The sequence below is a fragment of the Protobothrops mucrosquamatus genome, unplaced genomic scaffold (genome assembly GCF_001527695.2).
Source record: "Protobothrops mucrosquamatus isolate PMUCROS unplaced genomic scaffold, P.Mucros_1.0 scaffold2367, whole genome shotgun sequence".
NCBI classification, from domain to species: domain Eukaryota; kingdom Metazoa; phylum Chordata; class Lepidosauria; order Squamata; family Viperidae; genus Protobothrops; species Protobothrops mucrosquamatus.
Genome location: NW_015388444.1, coordinates 194,950 through 216,483, shown reverse-complemented (window position 1 = coordinate 216,483; position 21,534 = coordinate 194,950). Strand labels below are relative to the sequence as shown.

General features: G+C 37.1%; 1 protein-coding gene across 1 annotated transcript in view; it reads right to left on the bottom strand.

Moving 5' to 3' along the window:
- Positions 1 to 1,965: 1,965 nt before the first annotated feature.
- Positions 1,966 to 21,534, bottom strand: part of ZNF451 (zinc finger protein 451) — a 26,446-nt gene continuing 6,877 nt past the window's right edge. Inside the window, exons 3-14 of the mRNA XM_029285862.1 lie at positions 20,085 to 20,210; positions 19,107 to 19,218; positions 18,325 to 18,475; positions 17,514 to 17,640; positions 16,171 to 16,324; positions 15,359 to 15,506; positions 13,250 to 14,829; positions 10,504 to 10,641; positions 9,618 to 9,748; positions 8,135 to 8,321; positions 6,637 to 6,702; positions 1,966 to 4,517 (exon numbers count right to left, since the gene is read on the bottom strand). Of these exons, the coding sequence (XP_029141695.1) occupies positions 4,456 to 4,517; positions 6,637 to 6,702; positions 8,135 to 8,321; positions 9,618 to 9,748; positions 10,504 to 10,641; positions 13,250 to 14,829; positions 15,359 to 15,506; positions 16,171 to 16,324; positions 17,514 to 17,640; positions 18,325 to 18,475; positions 19,107 to 19,218; positions 20,085 to 20,210 (2,982 nt within the window). The 3' untranslated portion in view covers positions 1,966 to 4,455. The remainder of the gene's footprint in view (positions 4,518 to 6,636; positions 6,703 to 8,134; positions 8,322 to 9,617; positions 9,749 to 10,503; positions 10,642 to 13,249; positions 14,830 to 15,358; positions 15,507 to 16,170; positions 16,325 to 17,513; positions 17,641 to 18,324; positions 18,476 to 19,106; positions 19,219 to 20,084; positions 20,211 to 21,534) is intronic.

Genomic DNA, 21,534 nt, shown 5'->3' with positions numbered 1-21,534 from the left:
CCCTGATTACATTCCCTGTTTTTGTGTTATGGAGTGAAATGATCTGCATTTCTATAATTATGGCTGGAATTGGCCTTTTATTTAATTTGTATCCCTCTTTCATAGTTATTTTTACAAATAACTCAAGGCGGCAAGCACATCCAATACACCTTCCTCCTGTTTTCCACACAACAGCCCTGTGAGGTGAGTTGGGCTGAGAGTGAGTGATTGCCCGAGGTCAACCCAGTTGATTTTCTGCCTAAGGTGGGAGTAGAACTCAGTCTCCCACTTTCTAGCCTGATGCCTTAACCACTAGACTAAACTGGCTCTTTTATTAAAAAGACATGTTTTATCTTTTAATCTAGGAGTATATAATTTGAATAGCAATTTTTAGTATAACAGGTAAAAACGTTTAAATGTGATTTTTAATCATACTGTCTCAATTTAACTCAACTGAATTTTCTTAATTCCATTTTGGAACAAAGTCCATCACACTGAAATGCCATGTTGATATAAATATGTGCTATGTTCATAAATGTAGTTAACACTAATTTTTAATTAGTAATTCCTCAGAAAATTAATGTATTTCTACAAACTTTTGAGAATGTATACAATTTAGCACCAGAATTACAGAACAGCATAGCTAATCACATATTTTTCAGGCTTCTTTTAAAAATTGAGAAATGAAAAATTATACATAGGAAACTCTTCTGAAAATATTATAGCAGTTGCTGGATGCCTTAGTTTTAAAGAAAATGTATCACAAATTCATGGTTTTAAAAAGAAACCTTAATTGCAAAAAGCAGAACTATGTGCATGTTAGGACAGTATTTTATTATAATCTCTTAAAGATTGATTCTTATTCATCCCTCCTTTTCCTTCCAATGATTAATACTATTCATGTGTGCCATTATCTATTATGAACCTTTCAAATGTATTGAAATCTTTTTTTTTCTTGCACTAGCATATTTTCAGCTTGAGAGACTTGCAATACTAGAACTTGCTAAATCCTTTAAAACTAAAAAAACTATTCGTTTTTATAAATACTGGTTATCATAAATCAATTTGATATGCAAATATTAAAAAATGAATGGAATAAATTTAACAGAATAATAGAGTTGGAAATGACTTAAGAAGTATTCTAATCCAATCCAATCCCCTGCTCAAGCAGGAGACTATATCATTTCAGACAAATGGTTGTCCAATCTGCTCTTATAAACCTCCTGTATATAGATCCACCATGCCAAGAGTGATCCAGCAGCATGGGAAACAATGGCCCTTTAACTCAATGGATTGAAAACCTAATTGCACTTGCCACTTAACAACCACCTTGCCAGCTATATATAAAAATCATGCGTTTTTACTTTCAAAATTGAGATAAATTGTAACTATAAAGCTATATATAGAATTATAATTTGTAGACCTATAGAATTGTAATTTATGACTATATAGAATTGTAACTGTTTACTGTAGTGACATATTATACTTTGCATTTTTAAACCTATTTTTAAACACTTAGGTATTTTTAATGCATTTTTTGTTTTGTACTTTTTTCCTTTATTTTAAAAGCAATAAAAAGTATATATAGAATTGTAATTGTTTTGTTATAACATGCTGACTTTTTGTCATATATTTTTCACTTTTTTGTTAAATTACTCTGGTTTTTTTCTTTTTTTACATATCTCAGTATTGTTTTGTTCTTTTTTTCCTTATTTAAAAGCAATATTTTTTTATCCAACATTTTTCTAAAATTTGCATTTTCTGAGGGTATAATCCTTTGAACTCAGTGATTTATTTCTGATTAAACATTTATAGGAGGGAGATATATATCAGTTTCAAAAAATACCTAAAGGTCATATGTAACATATCAGGAATGAGGACACTATGAAGTTCAAAATGTTGGTACTTACAAATTCCAGAATTCCTGACTGGGAATAATGGATCTAGAATCCAACAGCCCAGAAATATTTGAGATGAAGAGTCCAGTTCTTTGATAGTAGTAACAAACTTTAGAATACCAATGCAGTGTCGGACCAAGTACTTTTTTATTCCACTTTTTATTTTACAGCATTTATAACATCTTGAGATAATATCCACAGAAAAAGAGCAGTTCCTGTACTTTTGGGGACTTAAAGGTCTTCCTTTTCCTGGACCATCTTTGTTGGACAGTAGCAGCATCCCTTTCTGATTGAAATCCACCCATTTATATAGTTCCATTGTAATATTCACTTCATCCTAGCATGAGGCCAGATACCCAATCAATGTTTGCTTAAAATAATATACAAATACAGAGGTTTTCCTGAGTGATATTTAGGATTTCATGAAATAATTTGCACATCTTCAGTTCTTCCCAAGAATCATGTGTTTCAGAGGCAGAAAAGTAGCATATTGAGATAATTTTTTTAAATGTAGCATTTGTGTTAATCACATCTGCAATGTTGTAAATGTGGTTTTATATTCAGAGGTTAATAAAATATACTTGGGACAAAGTCATCTTACAGGATTTATTCCTGGGACAGTTTTAACAAGATTTCTAAGATATTCTTTTCAATGATATTCTTGCGGCTAAAAACAAAACCAACTATATTTACAGCAAAAAGATTAATAGATCAAGAGAGTATGTAGTATGTATATAGTTGCTGACACAAACCTAGCAAGCTGAAGAAAAAATTTAGAAAGAATGACTTGAAAGAAAATTATTTGAAAAATATATAACATGAGAAAGAAAAAGGGATATACTCTATTTACAGAAAGTGCTAGATTACATGAAGAAATGATTATAGCAAACAGGAGTTTGGAATCTTCTATTTAAACATGGCTTTGTCCATAAACCTATCTGTGCATTTGCATATGAGAAAGAAAACACATATTTCTTGTAACACTGAGTCAGAGAACTTAATATACAAGCAGGCAGCAATTCTGTAGCTGAAATACTTGATCCCAATGAAATGTAGTATTTATACAGTCTAGAAAACACTCATTTGAGTGTTTGAGACCATTCCTAAATGACAGGCATAGATTAGGTTGTTTTTATAAGAGTTAGTATGAATTTTCTTGCATTATTTCCTGAACTAACCATTGTATGGTAACCATGCATTACTATTATTGAGTTTATGCCACTGGCCAGATATCTGCAGCAAAGGCTTCCCCTTTCTTCTCTTAATATTAGGGAGAATGGAGCAAGGCAGGTATCACAAAAAGTTCTTAGGCTCCTGCTAAAATATTAAATGGTTTCTGACTAGAATCTTATTTTAGTAGAGGCAGAGGGTTTCAACAAGGACATAAAAGGCTTAGGAGAACAGCACGTATATTTGTATAGAATGTTTTATTAGAGCAAACCATTACAATCTGTCCTCCAAGCCACTAAGTCTTAATATATTAATCTAGTTAATATACTTGCAGTGTTATGTCCATTATAGAAAGGCTATTTTGCTGTCACACAGTTTTCATTCCAAACCAATTTTTCAGTAAGCCTGCAGTACAAACATAAGTATAAAATTAGCATCATCTTCTGCATTCTACTTCTCTGTAAACATTTTTATTTAGACAAACTAAGTCAAATGGAATTTATGGACCTAGAAAAAATGAAAATGAAAACTTTCAAATAGCGCTTGACTGATATGAGAAGCAACACAACAATAGCTGATATTTTAATTAAGCTGAAGTATATAATTATGCTCTGAGAAATGCAAATAAGTTAAAATCAAAGAAAGACTTCAGCTTCCTGAAGTTACATTTAAATATTGTCAAAAACAAACAGGAAAATACTTTGATATAGTATTAATGACAGGAAGCAAAATATACAAATACACTCAGTCTATTTGGCATTGTATTCATTCTCTACATTAAAACATGTAAATCAGAATGAAGAGACAGCTAACAGAAAGTAACTAGTTCTTGGACCTCAAGTTTAAGAGAATTGTAACAGATTCTTGCAAGTTTGTCTATAGACTGTAATCTTCAGGATAGTGTCTAAATTTCACCTCAGAAACTGATGAAGCAAGAAAAGGCACTCTAGACATTCTGGATTAATACCTGTATCTACTACAAAATAAAGTCAACAGAACAGTAGAAGTAAAATATTAAAATCCAGAAAAGAACAGTTTGAAAAAAAAGCAGCATAAATCATAACATTCAGTTTTCAGGTCAGACATTAGAAAAAAAATAAACTTAATAGATCTTATGACTCAGCAGATTTGCCATGTTCTTGTATTTTTAAAGTAAGCTTGGCCATATCACATTTTAAAACTGTTTACTGCTTAAGTCATGAGAAAGGATGACTGAAATCCCATTAGTTAAATTTTACAACAGGTTCTGAACTCTGCTAGTGCTTGATGATAGAGTTCAGTTTTTACAATGTCATTGAAACATTGAAATAATAACCAGTACATTTTTAATATTTTTATAAAACGGTGAACAAATTTCAATTTCTTTGAAGTCAGGTAGATGTTTTGGTACACCCATCTTTAGACATCTTCACTTTTCCTCAAGACTTCGCCTAATTGCCTCTTGAAATTCATCATCAGCATCATTTGTATCTGCATAAAGATATCAGAACGTCAACCTGTCCCTAAGTAACAATTGTACAATTTGGATGTAATTTGGAAGAATCAGTAAAGTTTCCCTAATTAGTGCTTTATTCAATTGAAAAAGTATACATTTCCAAGTGAACATTACTCTTGCTATCCGTAATAGGAAGACATCTTCAGGGTATGTGTCTGCAGAGTTAATCAAGCCATCATCTTATTATCTAAATCCAGAATGTCCGATCATTAGAACAATGGTCTTCAGCTTAAATAGCCTTTGATCTTCTAACTCATATAATCTTGATCTTGACCTTCTAACTATATAAAATACGAGGCACAGAAACTAGCAAAAGGATGGCTCCTCCCAAACCAGAGGATGTCTCAAGGGAAAGGGCACCTATTATCTCATAAGGACCTCACTTCTTCCAGAGACTTTAAACTGGCTCCTTCCTACATACCTATATGCTCAAAGCTGCATTTGGTAGAAAAGCTGCCCATTTCCACCTTCAAGCTCCCCACCAAACTCCTGCGTATTCTGCTTATTGACCTTTTCCCCCCCTGGATTTTAAGGGGAAATGGAAGTGGGAACTTCTGAAACGACACCCCCCCTCCAAAACAGATTAAAATCTGTCCCCAAAACAGCAATTCATTGCAGGAGGAAAGAGTTGGAGCTTTCTAAAGATAGAGACAGAAGCAATTTGCCTTTTGGAGGCTTCGTGTTTCTTTTCCTCCCCATAAAACAAAGAATGTCCGAGGTTTTCTGTGCACAAACAGGTAATTTCTGTGGCCCATATCTAGATAAACATACATGCATGTGGGTCTGGAACAAACAGGATCTGGACAGACATATAGTGGGGAGTAGGCAAAAGGATAGCTGCAGTAGATAGTGAATCTAAGGGGAAATAAACAGCAGAACAGGAGAAACAGTCTAGTTGGATAACCATTACTACTGCCACTAGTGTTCTTGCTTCCAGGACAAGACATCCCCTACCACCACTCCTGGCCCCAATCTTCCCAGGCACTTCTATTATTCCTTCTCTGTTACCCATCAATATCCTTGAAGTCTAGTGCAGCATAAGAACAGGCTGGGAAAGGGAGCCACTGAAATTCTTGGGTTAGAGAACATCTAGCAGAAAAAGCTGGAGATAAGGGCAAGGCACCAGCTTTACTCTGCTCGCTTCGAAAGTCCCCCTGCATTTTGTCTTGGGATGCTCAAAATATCGCCAGCTTCTCAGGAACAAACTAAAGTAAACTTAGGACAGGCCACATTTTAGTTCATGCTGTGAACTAAGATATATTCATGCTGGTTCACATACAGAGGTAGTCCTCGATTCTACAACCATACTTGAGCCCAAAATTTATGTTGCTAAGTGAGACATTTGTTAAGTGAGTTTTGCCCCATTTTACGACTTTCCTCACCACAGTTTTTAAGTGAATCATTGTTAAGTTAATAACCCAGTTGGTTAAGTGAATCTGGCTTCCCTATTGACTTTGCTTGTCGGAAGGTCGCAAAAGATGTTCACGTGATCTAGGGACACTGCAACCATCAAAAATATGAACCAGTTGCCAAGCATCCAAATTTTGGTCATATAACCATGAAGATGCCGCAATGGTCATAAGTGTGAAATATGGTCATAAGTCATTTTTTCCAGTGACATTATAACTTTGAACGGTCACTAAATGAACTGTTAAGTTGAGGACTACCTGTATAATTTTTATATTAGTTACTGAAGTTTCTAAAGCTATATCAAATATAAACCCTGCCTGTAGAATGCACATATCCAATTAATGATATCCGCAGCTGTAAAACAGAACTGCTACAACAAAGCAAACTGAGGTCACACAACTAGATATAATGATCATTATTGGCATGAAATTATGATTCTACCACCAGAAGAATTCATGTTGATATGCAAATATCTCTAGCATTATTAATTAGTCCTCCAAGGCCTCAAAAATACAAGAAGTCAATAATACTTTTTCCTTTTTGCCAAAATGCACTTTCAATAAAAAAGAAAACCAATCTAATATCATTACACCTATATTTCAACATACTATTTATTTTTATTTTGTATTTATTTTTTAATTACATATATATGCTGTCTAATGTACTGTGGAAATTAAAACATACCATTTTGGGCTCTCGTTACTTGCAAAATCTGTGCCATTGCCATTTGAATATCAATCTCTTCATTTTCTGTAATCAGACAAAAATATTTTAATCCTGCCACATTTCAATTCTAACAACTGGCTTTCTTTGTCAGATTTCTGTTGATTGGCAATAATTGTCTGGCTTTATTTTTTTGCAATAGAAAAACAGACATGGAAACTAATTCAATCTCTTCACAGGCAGGCTGTGGTCTTTCTGAAAGAGCAAGTTCGCAATTATTAAATTCTAAAACTTCCCTGTGATGGCAGTGAAAGGAGCAAGTTTACCTAATACATACAGTGTAACATCTGTGCTTCTTAAGACTGTCCAGCATGACAACAATAAATCATCTCTTGATTATATTGCATTTGGAATGCCACAAATGGTGGAGGTGAGGATACCTATCCTATTAGGAACCTTCTTACATGTTACAATCTGTTTGCTCTTTCTAAAGACACCCCCTTGTGCACAGCCTCATTTGTTAAGCCCTTTCCCGATACTTAAAACAATAATAGATTTTATTATATTGCTGTTTCAATTTTACAAAAGTTTATTCGTTTCTAGTTATTTTGTTCTGAACAGAATTTTTTCTAGTGAAAAGTGCGAGATAAATTTAATAGCATGATGATGCTATTAATGATGAAATGATGTAAAGGAGTAGAGTTCAAAAGCCTCTCCAAGACCCTACTCTCTGCTTTCCACCAGCAAGACACAGCATAGGGAGAATATCAGAAAAAGAATAGCTATAGGGAGTTATCTGCCCTTCTCTCGTGAAATTCCTGACAAACAGTCACTCTTTCTAAGCCCAACCCACTTCACAGAGTTTATGTCTATGGAGATTCTCAATCGTCCAGGTCATAGTTGTCCCAAAGCTGCTTTTTCCAAAAGGCAACTGGACTTCCTTGGGTTGGGGTTTTTTTTTTTTGGGGGGGGGAGTTTCACTTCTCATCCAAGAACTGAAGAAACTTCGGTAAAACATTTTCAAAGAAAAAAACAAGAAAATCCGGTTCCTTTTGGAAAAAGCATCTTTGGGGCTTCACAGGGTTGTTATGGGAAAAAAGATGGGGAGAAGAGGTATTAGGTATATTCACTGCCTTGAGTTATTTATAAAAATAATAAAGGAGGGTTAAAATCTAATAAACAAACAAGCAAGCAAGCAAACTGCCTGGGACCTGGCAAGCAGAAATCAGTGTCATCCTTTGGCCAAGGCCCAAGAAAAAAATACTAGTAAGGAAAGACCAACCTAGCCCAGTGACAACTGATAGCAAATAATTTCATTCTGGCCTCAAGGAATCCCTCTTTCTTCCTGCCTTGGTGAATGATGCTTTAATCTTGACCCACAGTAAGGGAAGCACGGTAAGTTAATGAAACTGTATCAGGAATGACCATGCTACCTTCAATAACATGCCTGTAAAATGACTCAGTATTATTTTATTCCATTTGTTTCTATTAATAGACAACGCACTGAATGAAAACAAACCTTTGACAGCATCCGAAATGCTGTTTAATAAGGAATACATCATGTCAGCATCAATCTTATGAGGATCTAGAATGCGAGTTACCCGCTGAGTCATCTTAAGTTGATCCTCCAATTCTAGAAAGCTTTTGTCTCCAGAAAGAATGGTGAAAGGAATATGTTTTGGCAGATGTTCATCCAGGCGGCCCACCTGTGAAAAAATGTTATCTGAAACTAGAAGCATACACAGCTTAAGATCTCTTAGCAAGATATATTGTACACTGTAATTAGGAAGTGACTTCCAAGCATAACAAAATGATTCTCAATCTTTAATTACTGAGGGGTGATGTACAGAGAGGAATAGATTAAGCCACATCCCAGCCTACATATCTCCAAAAGGCAACTCCTCCCCCAGAAATTGTTGCGTCTATAATTCTTTCCTTGCAATCTCTCGCTTGCCTTAAATTATGGTTCTCTACACAGTATTAGCCAGTTCATGAGAAAAATAAATCAATTAAAAAGAAAACTGAAATCTTAAGGTGAATCTCTTATGGCCTCAGGAAATACACACCAATATTTCCTAACTTTCCTACATGTCCTTTGTGAAAATAAAAATAATGGATAAGCAAAAACGAATGCATAATGTTATGGATCGCTATGTACTACATAAAAGAATATAGTTAATCAACTAGCTTGAAATACATATTCATGCTCTGAAATGTAATTGCTAGTATGATAAATTCCTGAATTTTAAGGTTTTTAAAAGGTATTTATTTATTTGATGTTACCCAATATTAAAGTGACACTTATATGTCAATATAATTTTAAAGCAATCTGTGTAAGTATCTACATGAAAAGCAGTTACTTTTATGTCATAAAAATAAAGTTAGGAAGTAATTTGAACTAATTAATACTAATACAAATGATGAATATTAAAGGATAGTAGAAATAATAAGCACTTTCATAACTGTAAAAAAAGGAATTAAAAGGATGGAATGATTATACCAATTATACATATAGTGGTCTGAAAAACTCAATACTATTTTAGAAGTTTAATTTCTCTTAGTAATTTAATAGTACAGCATCCACAAAATCTTTACGTTTTATTTCTCTTATTTGGATATACCAATTTAAAATAACTTTGAAGAGAAATTATCAGAAATTAAGCCATGATTGGCTAAAGTTATACTCCAATCACTGACTGTATACCAGGTAAGAAAAAATGAAGTGTTTTTACCATAACAATATGTTAAAATTAAATTAACTAGCCCTAAATTAGGGTTTCTTTAACTACCTTGCAAGAATGTCAGTGACCACTAGAGGGAAAAATATTTTTGATGGATTATGTGCCATCAAATTGTTTTCGACTCTTAGCGACTACATAGATAGATAGGGGGAAAATAAGAGATACCAAAAATTCTAACTCTCCTCCTTATGGTCATTTGTAGTTCTACAGCCTCATTATGGAGCCTTAGTTATTTGATCAGTACAAAACCTGAAAACGTACATGTACACAGATTGCAAAATCAGCAGCCTCTCTCCTTTTACCACAGCGTGGATGAAGAAAGAAACACCCAATCTTGTTAAGATAATTAAAGGTCTTGCAATTCACAGGGGGTTTCCAATGGCCACATCCACCTAAGCAATGAAAGAGGAATGGCGTAATCATTAAAACTATCTAGACTGCCATGAAAAAGTTTTACAAAACGTTTTAGAGGTGACAACACTAAAAAACTGTAACCTATATTTTTCAAACTGTTAATCTATGCTGTATACATTTGATATACACTGGATTATATATTTCCAATTCTAACAGTCTTACTGAAGGATTATATACAGATTGTATAATTCTTGACCACAATCAGCTAGTGGCATTAATGGAGAAACAAATTTTGTAATGAAACCAGATTGATAAAGAGAGACAGTTTGGCCTAGTGTTAAGGCTCCAGACTAGAAATGAGTGGTCCTTGGTGCTTTCTGAGTTTGCTTGTTTTTGCAGACATTTCATTGCCCAAACTAGTTAACATCAGAGCTAGACTAACACTGATGATGTTACCTAGTCTGGATAACAAAACACCTGCAAGAAAACAACCAAGCTCAGAGAGCACAAAAGACCCCTCATTTCAACCCTGAGCTACAAATATTCTCCTTTATTGAGACTAGAAATTGGATGACAGTGAGATCTTTGGCACAAAACCAGCTGGGTGGCCTTCAGCCAGTCACTAACTCTCAGCCCGGTGAAGGAGGCCAATGCAACCAACACTTTCAAAATCTTGCCAAGAAAACTGCAGCGACTTCCCAACTGCCCACCTGGTAGACGATTCTTACCAAGCTGCCTGTTTATATTGTGAGACTTCTACTGTTGTGTTTGAACTGTTAACTTCTTTCCTTACCCTGAAAGCCCCAAATAAAAGTTCCTTGGTTGAGGGTTGCAGGCAGTTGATCAAAAAGACTTCCCCAATTATCTAAATCCATCATTACAATGTGAGACATGGTACATAAGTAATCAAGGTCAGGAAGATTGCCTTCATCTATATGTAAGAAAGAGGGAGAAAAGCATAGCCAAAATGTTTATGCATTTTTTCAATTATAGAAATATATGTTTCATACGGCTTTTAAAATTTAATTGTCAATATAAATTTAAGCCATAAAAATACAGAATATTCACGTAGGAAAGTTCCTCCTTTAATATACAGTACATCCCACATTATCAAATGATGCCTTTTTGGCTTCAAATGATTACTTTCAAAATCAGAAAACATAGAAGAGCCAAATCTTTAACAGGTACTGAAAATGGTTCTGATTTACACAATCATGCCCAACTGGGAGTAGCACCAGAAGGATTTGCAAGGACACTTATCAGCATTTAAAAGGTTAATTTCTGCTAAGAAAGTAATGTTGCCTATGGATAGACAAGATGGGCATAAGGAAAAACAAAAAAAGTTTTCCCCTACCGTGTTTTCCCAAAAATAAGACCCACCCAAAAAATAAGCCCTAGCCTGATTTTTTTGGGGTGGGCCTAATATAAGCCCTACCCCAAAAATAAGCCTGGGGAGGTAGGCATGGCCAGCACAAGAGGCAGTGAGTGCGCAGGGCCAATGGTGTCCGTCAGTAGCCTCAGCCAGCCAGCCCCTTGGCGCAGTGCAGATAAGTCCGAGCGCGGAGGCAGAAGCAAGCGATCCAGCAGTGCTGCGTGGCCGCCTGGCTCACGGGAGGCTCACACAGCAGCACTGGCAGCAGGCGCAAGCAGAGGCACGGGGAGGCAGGTGATACCGATGCACCACACGGCCACCTGCCCCGGTGCAAGCTGAGAGATGATGGGACAGAGTGGGCAGCGCATCAGGATCGCCTGCCTCCCCGTGCCTCCACTTGCTGCCAGTGCTGCCGCACAAGCCTCCTGTGAGCCAGGGCTGCGCCTGCTCCCCCCCCAGTAGATATGCCTGGCTATGCCGCATACTTTTCGTTCAGAGGGAGACTGGAAGCTTCGTCGACTTGCAAATGAAGCGAATCACTCCGTTTCAAAGCGCTCCATTTAAGCTTCCAGTCTCCGTCATTTCTCCATCTGGACGAAAAGTGTTTGGGCGTCTATGTTAGCTCCTAAGCGAACATCTCCCATGCCCGGTTGATCTTGATCTCTTGGGAAGCCATCACACTGCCAGCCCACTTCTTCTCCCCCTCCCCCACCCCACAAGTTAGCATACACCTGCCTACCTCGGTGACAATGGCTGAGACTGACATCGCGGCCGGGCTCCATGTTCCCGGCGGACAGGGCCTTGAGGCGGTAGCGGTTGCACTGGCTCCGCACCTGCCACCTGCCGCGCTTCTCCAGGGGGATGCTAGCGTTGAGCCATGCAGCACTCAGGTTGGCGTTAGAAGGCACCCGTCGCCAGTGCTCAGGAGTGGCGGCCAAGAAGACAGTGGATAGCCCTGTGGAGCCGTTGGGGATGATGCTGGCGCTGAGCAGAAAGAAGATGAGCCACTGGAAGAGGCCCCACTCGCCCAGGAAGGCAATGGCCTCATCATAGTTGAACATAACTGGCGACAAGCAGGTAGGACGAATGGCGAACGGGCTCAGCTGCCACGGAATGGCCGCGGCCCAAAATGCTGCTCTCTCTAGCTCTTGCTGGCCCGGGTGAAGGAAGGACGGAAGAAAACCTAGCCGGCCGCTGGCTGTAAATGGGAAGAAGCAGGGGCCGCTTCAGGAGGCTGCCTGTGGGTATGGTTTGTATACAAAGAACTGGAGAGCCACGCTCAGCCCGCTGATGAAACCCAGGCTGAGGCTTTGTGAGTTCCTGCACGGAAAGGAATCACTGCCCGCCTTTTTTCCCCCTTAAAATTCTGTTGAACCAGCTTTGCCCCATCTGCCCGTGCCTCTGTACTGTTTAGCCCTGGATTTCTAAGAGGCGAGGTGGGTGTCGGGGCATGGGAGGCCTGGCTGCAGGAGCCCTGAGGTAAGCGGGTACGGGACATGTGGGGCACCTTCCCCCTCCCCCTGCCTCGTGACGGTGGCACCAGCATAATGCGCCACATAGCCGCCTGCTGCGAGCAGCCACAGAAGTGTGCCAGGGGCCATGTAGGCTCCTGCTGAATGGGGCTTTTGGTGCTGTTGCCTTAAGGCGAGGCAGGTGTCAGGAAAAAAATAAGACATCCCCCCAAAATAAGACCTAATGCCTCTTTTGGAGGCAAAAAACCCCATAAGACCGGGTCTTATTTTGGGGGAAACACGGTAAGCACAAAACTATCTTCACCATGAGGCTCCACAATACCCTGAAACAAGGCGAACATAGTTTACAAGAGATCCAAAAGAGGTTCTACAGCTGATGTGACTGCCAATTCTCAGACACAGAATCTGCTCATGTCTTATTGCTGTTTATTTCCTTCCTCAAAATAATCCACATTTCCATCTTTTAATTTCTATTTTTTTAGTAAAGGCAAAAATTTTAAATATGTTATTACTGGTACTTGCCAAAGATTACATCTCTATTATTGAGTCAATAACCGAAATAAAGTTTCTGTCTATTGATTACTACATAAACAAAGTTTGCATTATTTAATAATGTGGCTTATTAGTTTTATCAAATGCTTTGCACTGGCCCTTCATCAGCCTCATTAACTGTGTAAAATTTGAATTCCACCTACCTTGTTCAATCATTTCAGAAAACTTCCTAGCTTTCTTTGCATCTTCCAGTTTCAGCCTTTTTACATCTGAAGAATGTGTTGGAGCTACATCCTTCTCTGAACAGGACCTCACAGCAGAGAAATGGAAGACATTATTTTCTGCTTGTGACCCAAAAGATAGTTGAGGCTTTTGTAAAAAGCAGTGCTTATCATGGAAGTGCTGATGAGCAATAGTAAGATTACTAAAATGTTTGTTACATGAACCACACCTGACTATGTAGAAATCTTGAGTACTTTCTTTGCTTGGGTGGCTTGTGATATGAACCATCATGTCAGAATAGGTTTGTGCTGTAGAAGAGCATGAAGTGCAACGAAACCAAATGTTGCCTTTTTCCAACATGGCTTCTTGACATTTCTTGTGGTCGACCTTCCTGTTTTTTTTGCAAACATATTTCTCACGACAACCACAGTTTAGAAGGGTACCTTCTTCTGCTATTTCATCATTTTTGATTGAGGTTTCTGCTGTCTCGGACACACACACGTAATCCATGCTATGTACGCCCCTGAAGTGAAGTAAAAATTCCTCCTCAACATCAAAGAAGAGGTCACCACAAAATCCACAGAAATATTTAACCTGTACAACATTGTTATGTCTACCCTGGCAGTGTCGCTGCAGTGTTTCCATTTTCCGAAAAGTCATTTTGCACAAGCCACAGCTGTACCTGTGAAAATGATGACTCTCTAGTGATTTGCAATGTTGTTTCGCACTGTCCTCTGAGTTAAATATTTCCTCACATATCTTACATTGCCATTGGGAAGGGCTCTCATCCACCTCCATCTGAGTCTGCTCTGGAGAAAGTTCAATAAGGCTTGAAGTTTGGCCTTCTTGTTTAATCGAAGGGTCATACTGTGAATCAGAAGGTATTGTTAGTTCATCTACAGCAATGTCCTTCTCGAAATAGAAATTATGTCCATCATGAAGTCCTGTTACATGGATAAGGACATCTTCTTCTTTCTGAAGGGCTATTTTGCAAATTTGGCATGAGAAGATGAAGTTAGTCAAATGTGCTCCTCCGTGGAAACGGCTCATGTGCAAGCGGATAATGCTCGCATTTTCTGCAAGTTTCCCACATACGCCGCACTTGTAGCAGATTCTGTTTTCAGCAAAAATGTGTTTTTCTGCCAACTCTTCAGAAACAAATGCCAGATCACACTGGCATACCCAGGTTTTGACAGTAGAAGCTGTGTGAACTGCTTCACTATTGTCTCGCAAATCCTTTTTCCATTTTGAAACAGTTTCATTCTTATCGCCATTCAATTCCAAATGTCTCTTCAGAGATTTCAAAAGGATTGAATTATTTTGCAGGTGAGGGACACTTTTATTCCGTTCATTGATGTGACAGATTAATAATATGGATTCTTCCATTGTGGCGATAAGTTTAATCTTAGCAACATTTCTGCAACTATGGTGAGTAATTTGGTCATCATTGACAAACAACGTGTCACAACCTTGACAGAAACTTTTGGCTTTCAGTATTTCTGCAATTTCGGAGATGCACTTCGTCGATACAGCTACAGGACCAGCATTACGACATTGGATTCTAAAACGGAAAGAGACAAACATATTTGTAGCCATCTATCTAAAATTTGTTCAAGATCATCTAAAAAAATCCCATATTGTCAACATTTCAAAATATTCAAATACATGCCATTTGTTGAGCAAAGGCCAGCTTAGCAAATAAATCACTAGAAGTGTTGTCACAAGCACTAACAAACATTGCCCCTATAACATCATTGTATTTTTAAAAAAAACTTTTAAATATAGGAAGCCATGAATACATAAAAGAACTATGGTGGAAATCCATGCATGAAATAAACAGCACTGAATTCTGTCTTCACCAAAGGGAAGAACATTTGGGAAAGGCAGTGAAGACAGAATTCAGCACTTTTATTACATGCATAGAATTTTCTACTTTTCAGCATTTAATAAACACCATCTCCACTTTTAAAATACAAGGAGTAAGCCAATTACAACAGCAGAACATAATTAAGTGACATCCAACAGGTATTTGAAGGGAGAAAAATTGGCCTGTGATTTTGCATTTTACAAATGGGAAGTTTTTCACAAACCTGAAGTGTGCTGTGAGCTCTATGTGGGATTGCAAAACCTGATGACAGGATATGCATTGCACTTGGAAGGGAACTTCTTTGCATAAGGAGATTAGGAGATTCTTTGCGTAGGCTGGCAAAGGCAATGGAAGTGGGCTCCCTGATTTATCTGCAATGAATCAACAAGGCAGGGTTACTTAGGAGGAATCCAATCCCTCCTGCCCCAAAACAGAATTTATCCACCTTTCCTTACCACCGTTTTCCTTTGAAATCCACTAAATCATCAGCAGTCTGATGCACAACGTGTAGATAAGATTTTATAACCAAATAACATCTACTTAATATTGTACCATATGCACAGGTTCACATTACAAAAAGAATTCTCTACCAATCACCAGATGTTGCTCATTGCTGAAAGGTATCTACAGAATGCAAACTTCCTTACTTGCGAGGCACTGCAGTCCTATGACAATGAAAGTCTTTTTTCCTGAAAGAAGCTATAGTCCAAGCCTCAAATACCTGTCTGCTTCAGGAAAAAAATATCCTATCTTATTTTATTTTATTTATTTCACACCTTTAGCTAAAACCTTAATACCTTCTTTTCAGGGAGCATTTTAATTAGTAATTTCAGCCCATTTTGAACAAAAAAAGGAACATTACAGACAAAAGAGTTCATTTCATTTACATTTCCAGAGTGGAGCATTTTCTTAAGACACACAGAAAATCATGTTTGAACGTACTGCAGCGTTGTAACCATAGATTAAAATATAACCCAACAATCTATGCATTACCCACACACACCAGAGAGAAAAATATGTATCTATTAAACATACCACTCAATTTAAAGGCGTGAGAAAAATGATTTTTTCCAGACATATGCTGCAGACATTCATCTCTTATATTAAAGAAGAGGAAACAGCAAGGACACGCAAAGCACTGAATAAGCTGAGGAGGGTAATTTCTCTCATGGCCATCATTTTCACCAGCCTGAATGGAGGGAAGAACACAAGCAGGACAAAGTTTTGAAGAAAAAGAAAAACAGATTTCAGAGAGAGCTGTTTTTCAGTAAAACCGATTTATTTGTATGCCACCTTTATTATTTTTACAAATAACTCAAGGCGGCAAACATATCCAATGCACCTTCCTGCACCTATTTTCCTCACGACAGTCCTGTGAGCTGAGTTGGGCTGAGAGAAATTGACTAGCCCAAGGTTTATGTTAAAAAGATCACCATAATTTAATTTGATGTTTGTGTTGTTTCCACTTAACACTTCAAATTTAAAAAGTCTGTTGCGATAAGTCTGAAACTGAGCCTTACAAGTCAAAAATACTTCATTTATTTTTTATCAAAGATTCTCCTTTAAGGGTTGCCAACCTTAAGGGACACATAAAAAAAGTCTTGTTTCATTCAGATCTACTAGGAAGAATCTAAAGAATGCTGGGAAGAGAGCTTGGGACAGGCCCCATTAATGTAAGACTTCAACTTTTCTCCATCTCCATCTTTTGCTCTTCATTTTCATGACATCCCTTTTCAGGAAAGCAAAGAGGCCAATTATTGGTGGAGACCAAGTGCCCCCATTCCCCCCTCTCTCTGCAGAATAAAACTTTTAATTAGCTTTCTTGGTCTTTTTTCTGCTGAAAGCTAACAGGCAGAGGGAATTAACAGTGGAACTCCCAAATTAGTGAATCCCTTCATTTATAATATTCAGAACAAACTCTAATTGAAAGAATAGTTAAGAATGGTGAATAAAAACCAAGGAAGGTTTATTTCATACCTAAATCTAGATGCCAGTTTTTTCCAGAAAGCACTTCTTTGAAACACAGGAGAAATCTGCTTTCTGGACGAAGACAGAAAACTAACTCCCAGCTACAGTGGAGTTAAATTAGCAAAGGAATGGAATTTGCAGGTTCACAAATTATTTCAATCATGATTTCCCTCCATGAAAATAAATTTTGGTCAGGGAAACTACATATAGCTTTATGTAACTGATTCGTCTAAGGCAGGGGTGTCAAACTGCCAGCCCGCAGGCTGAATGCATCATAGTGAAACTGCGCCCACCCCATTGCCGGCAATGGAAAAAAGTCGCGATACATCACATGACGTTGCGAGTTTGACCCCCCTGGTCTAAGGAGAAAAGAACTTGCTACTTTTATCAATATATCCTTAAGTTCTTGCCTTAGACAAAAGGTGTCCATTATATTGCTGATTACTTGCAAATCTGTTGCCACAGACTATGCAGGCAAACATATTAGCTGGAGGTCCATGTAGAGTAATTGTGGGATCACATGGAGAATGATCAAACCTAAGAAAATAATAGACATAATTAGATACAATGTATTAGGCAGAATGTTTTATTTTCTTTTTTCTTTTACAAAAAACAATCATTATGACCTTCTAGCTTAATTTAACATTAGCCAGTTAAATAAGGTACATACATTAATTTAGACTATACTTGCGAAAGTAAAAAAAATCCTGGCATCAACCTATATGAAGCTTAATTCTGATCACTTGCACCTGGGAAAAAAATATTGTAAAATTATGCCTAGTGGTTTGTTGTGGCAACCTAATTATAAAAATATGCAAGAGAACTGTTGTCTTTTAAAGTACATGTATCTAATTCAGAATTTTTAATCAACATATGAAATCTATGAAGATAGTTAGACAGATAATTTATGGTACAGTTCCTCCCTCCAAAATGCATGAAAATCCAAATCCAGTGAAAAGGATACAAAAAGATGCATTTAGAATATTAAAATGTATTTTATTAGAGAAAATTGCTGGCAAAAATATTCTCCAGAACAAAATGTTATACTAGAAGAAATATACAAGAAAGCATAAAAAAATTTCATGCAAACTTTTCTCATTGCTATTATAGAAATTGGAAAATATAAAACTTAAAAGTGGGGGGGGGGGGAACTGAGCGAAGCTAAACTTGTTAATTAATCCCTGCTAGTTATAGGGTTATTTGTATGATAAAAAATATTACCTTTTAAGATGACCTAGCAGTAAAGGCCCATTGTCAAACTTTTTATTGCAGTGCATTATGGGACATAGAATGGATTTGCTGTTTGATGGGATCTGATATGATTTTTGAGATAATGTTCTCCTTCCTGAGTTTACAGTGCCTGGCTTGGGACCTAAGGCACAAAACAGAAATATGCAGATTTACACAATTATACTTCAAAGTAGCACAGTAGATTATAAGAAAAAGACAATGGGAGAAACTTTGATTACAGTTATAATTTATCTCATGCCTATATGTTACAGCTGTTACAAAAGTTTGAAACTGAAATCTTATACTATTTCTTTTCAGCCTATCCTATATAAAGATTCCAGAGTTATTTCATACACACTAGTTTAGGCTTACGGAACCTGCATATATATTAAAGCTAAAAAGGATAACATGACTTCATAAAAAAAGTAAAAGGCAATTTGTATATTGCTAAATGGTTTGTTACAGTACTTGATAGTTGTGATGACTTCCAAAATCACAATAGATTGAGTACAGCTCTTCACATGAAATATTTTGAGCACTCAGCATATGCCGCAAAAACACTATACATGCAAATAATTCACCACACCATTTAACTGTGGTATTTTCCTGAAGCAAATGATGAGGTTGGAACATTTGTGCTTTCTAATAAAAGCTATTTTTTTTGTTCTGCTTCCTCCATTCCACACTCCTGAAGCAACCTATGGTTAAGGAGAACCATTTCTTTGGAAGAACAGGGATTCTGCCTTTCTCCAAATGGCAAAGTAGCCAATTACCTGGCATTTTTAGCCACTGATTCACACACAATCTTGCTGCTTCTGTGTCACTATGACCCCGGATAAATTCCAGTTCTTGCAGTCCATGAGCTTGTTGTGAATTCACTTTGTCCTAAAATTCCCAATGGTTGGAAAAATAAATTAGCTGAAAACTGGACAGGTTAAATGAAAAACAACTAAAGAAATACAAAACAATTATAAATCTATGTTGGAAAAATAAATTTAATAATCCTTAGGAAAATACTCAACATTGCTGCTAGTGAAGGGTAGCGCTACCAGCAGTTGTTCAGCTTAGCTTCAAGTTTCTAGTTAAGATCATTTCAAATGTACTATATTTCACCGTCATTTTAAATTTGCTATGTTCTCTGTATTCAAAAGGGAAGGAGATATTAAGATAGAATATTGTTGTGTAAATGAATTAAAAGTAGAAACTAAGAGAAGTAGCACATCACATTATTTTTCATTAGTGGTAGGTATAGAAGGTGTATGTATAGAGACTACCGAGTCTCTTCTAGAATGGCCATAAAGAAGTTAGAGGGTGGCAACTGATATAGTAAAATTAGTGGAAAACCCAGAAACATACTAAAGAATTGCTGCTGATCGGGGAGATTTTGATGGATACTTACAGCACATGAATGGGTTTTTTTTTATTTAATGACCCTTTAATCCCTTGCATTGGGGTGGAGTTGGGGCGCCTGAATAGAGCTCAAGTGTTTACCGGATAGATGCCCTTCCTGACACCTACATGGAGTTCGCAGCAGACAATTACTCATTGCATCCAGAGAGAGAAATATCTGCCACTACCTGGGATCAAACTCCCAGCTTCCTGATTGTGAGGTGAGAACTCCAACTCTAGGCGACTGCGCTGCTCAGGTTTAAGAATGAATAAAGTAAAGAAATGTTTAAATTGTGTTCCCAATTACACAGAAATAACCTTGTAATACTTGTGCCATAACTAATCCTGGCGAAGAACCATACCTTGAAAGCTTTGTTTTTCTCTGCCTTCCGCTGTTTCTCTACTTCTACATGGCGTGCCAGGCGATCAAGGGTCGAAGCAACTTTTGCTTTCTGATAATCAATATGGTCTTTGTGTTTTACATTTTTCTACAGAAGAAGAAACCTCTTTGAAATAGCTAGTACAAACTGCCAGAAAATTCAACCACCACTGTCTCAACTTTCCAGGAAAACAAAAGTACAACACAAAAGTGTCCTAGTTTTTCATTCAATGAATCAATTTGAACTCTGACATATATACTGTAAGTAGTTCAAGTTTAAGTCAAAGATTAAACATAAAAAAATCAGAAAACATTTATGGATATACAGCCATATATTCCGTACTATGATGGAAATGGCTCGTGGGAACCCTATTAAACTCTGCAGCTTATCGAAGCTCCTTGTTAAAAAAATCATACAATGCTATAACCATAGAAAATAACAAGACAAGGTAGAGAGGAGAGCTGAGGAAAGATGTCATGTAGAAGGCAAGGAAGATGCACCAAAACAGTTGCCTAAGAAAAGGCACAAAAACATTTAAAAAAAATATCCAAAATGTTTAGATAACAGTTGGAACAGTCTCAGACAAAAACCTCTACTTCACTAAATTATGAGGACCAAGAGGAGGAGGTACAGCACAATCAGACTTGTAAGACCATTATTATAGCCAATTTCAATAAAAGAATTTTTAGCCTTTGTGTGAAATTAGGTAGTGGGGCTCACATTCATAGCAGTGAATGACCCAAAGCAGACCTGAAAAGATTACAATTCAATCCCACAAAACAGATACTAGAAACTAAGCACACGGAAGACCTGAGTCAGGGTGGGCTCATACTTTGTTAACTGTAAAAATCTCTCTCTCTCTCTCAACCAACTTGATTGAAGTAGGATTTACAGGGTACTTTTTTCCTCAGATTACCAGATACACTTTTCTTCCCACCTTATGGCTAAAAAACCTGGCAGCAAATCCCTAATTATACTGCTATGAGTAAAAAGAAAAAAATGCTTGTCGTCAAACAGCCCTAAGGGAATAGGTTCAGCCAGTAAACAATAGCATTTTTTCTTAAAAAATGGTGATGGTGGTGATGAAATCTGATCAATTTTATTTTGCTATTTATGAAGAGAAATAATAATCTTGCCTTGTCTCCAACCAAAGAACCCGCAATATTTTCTATTCTAGAATCTTCCTACAACTACAATGCAAGATGTATAACTGTTTTACCTTTAAAGACACAGGTGACAAAGCTTCTAACCGATTTCTGGTTGTGCAATGGAACTTCTTTCTATATACTCCCTCTAAATTGGAGGGAGGGGAACCACCATTCTCCAGAAAAGACTTGGAAAAGTGTATATAAACAATGACAGTGAATTTGGTGTAGCGGTAGCGGTTAAGGCATCAGGCTAGAAACTAGAGGCCATGAAACTAGTTCTGGCT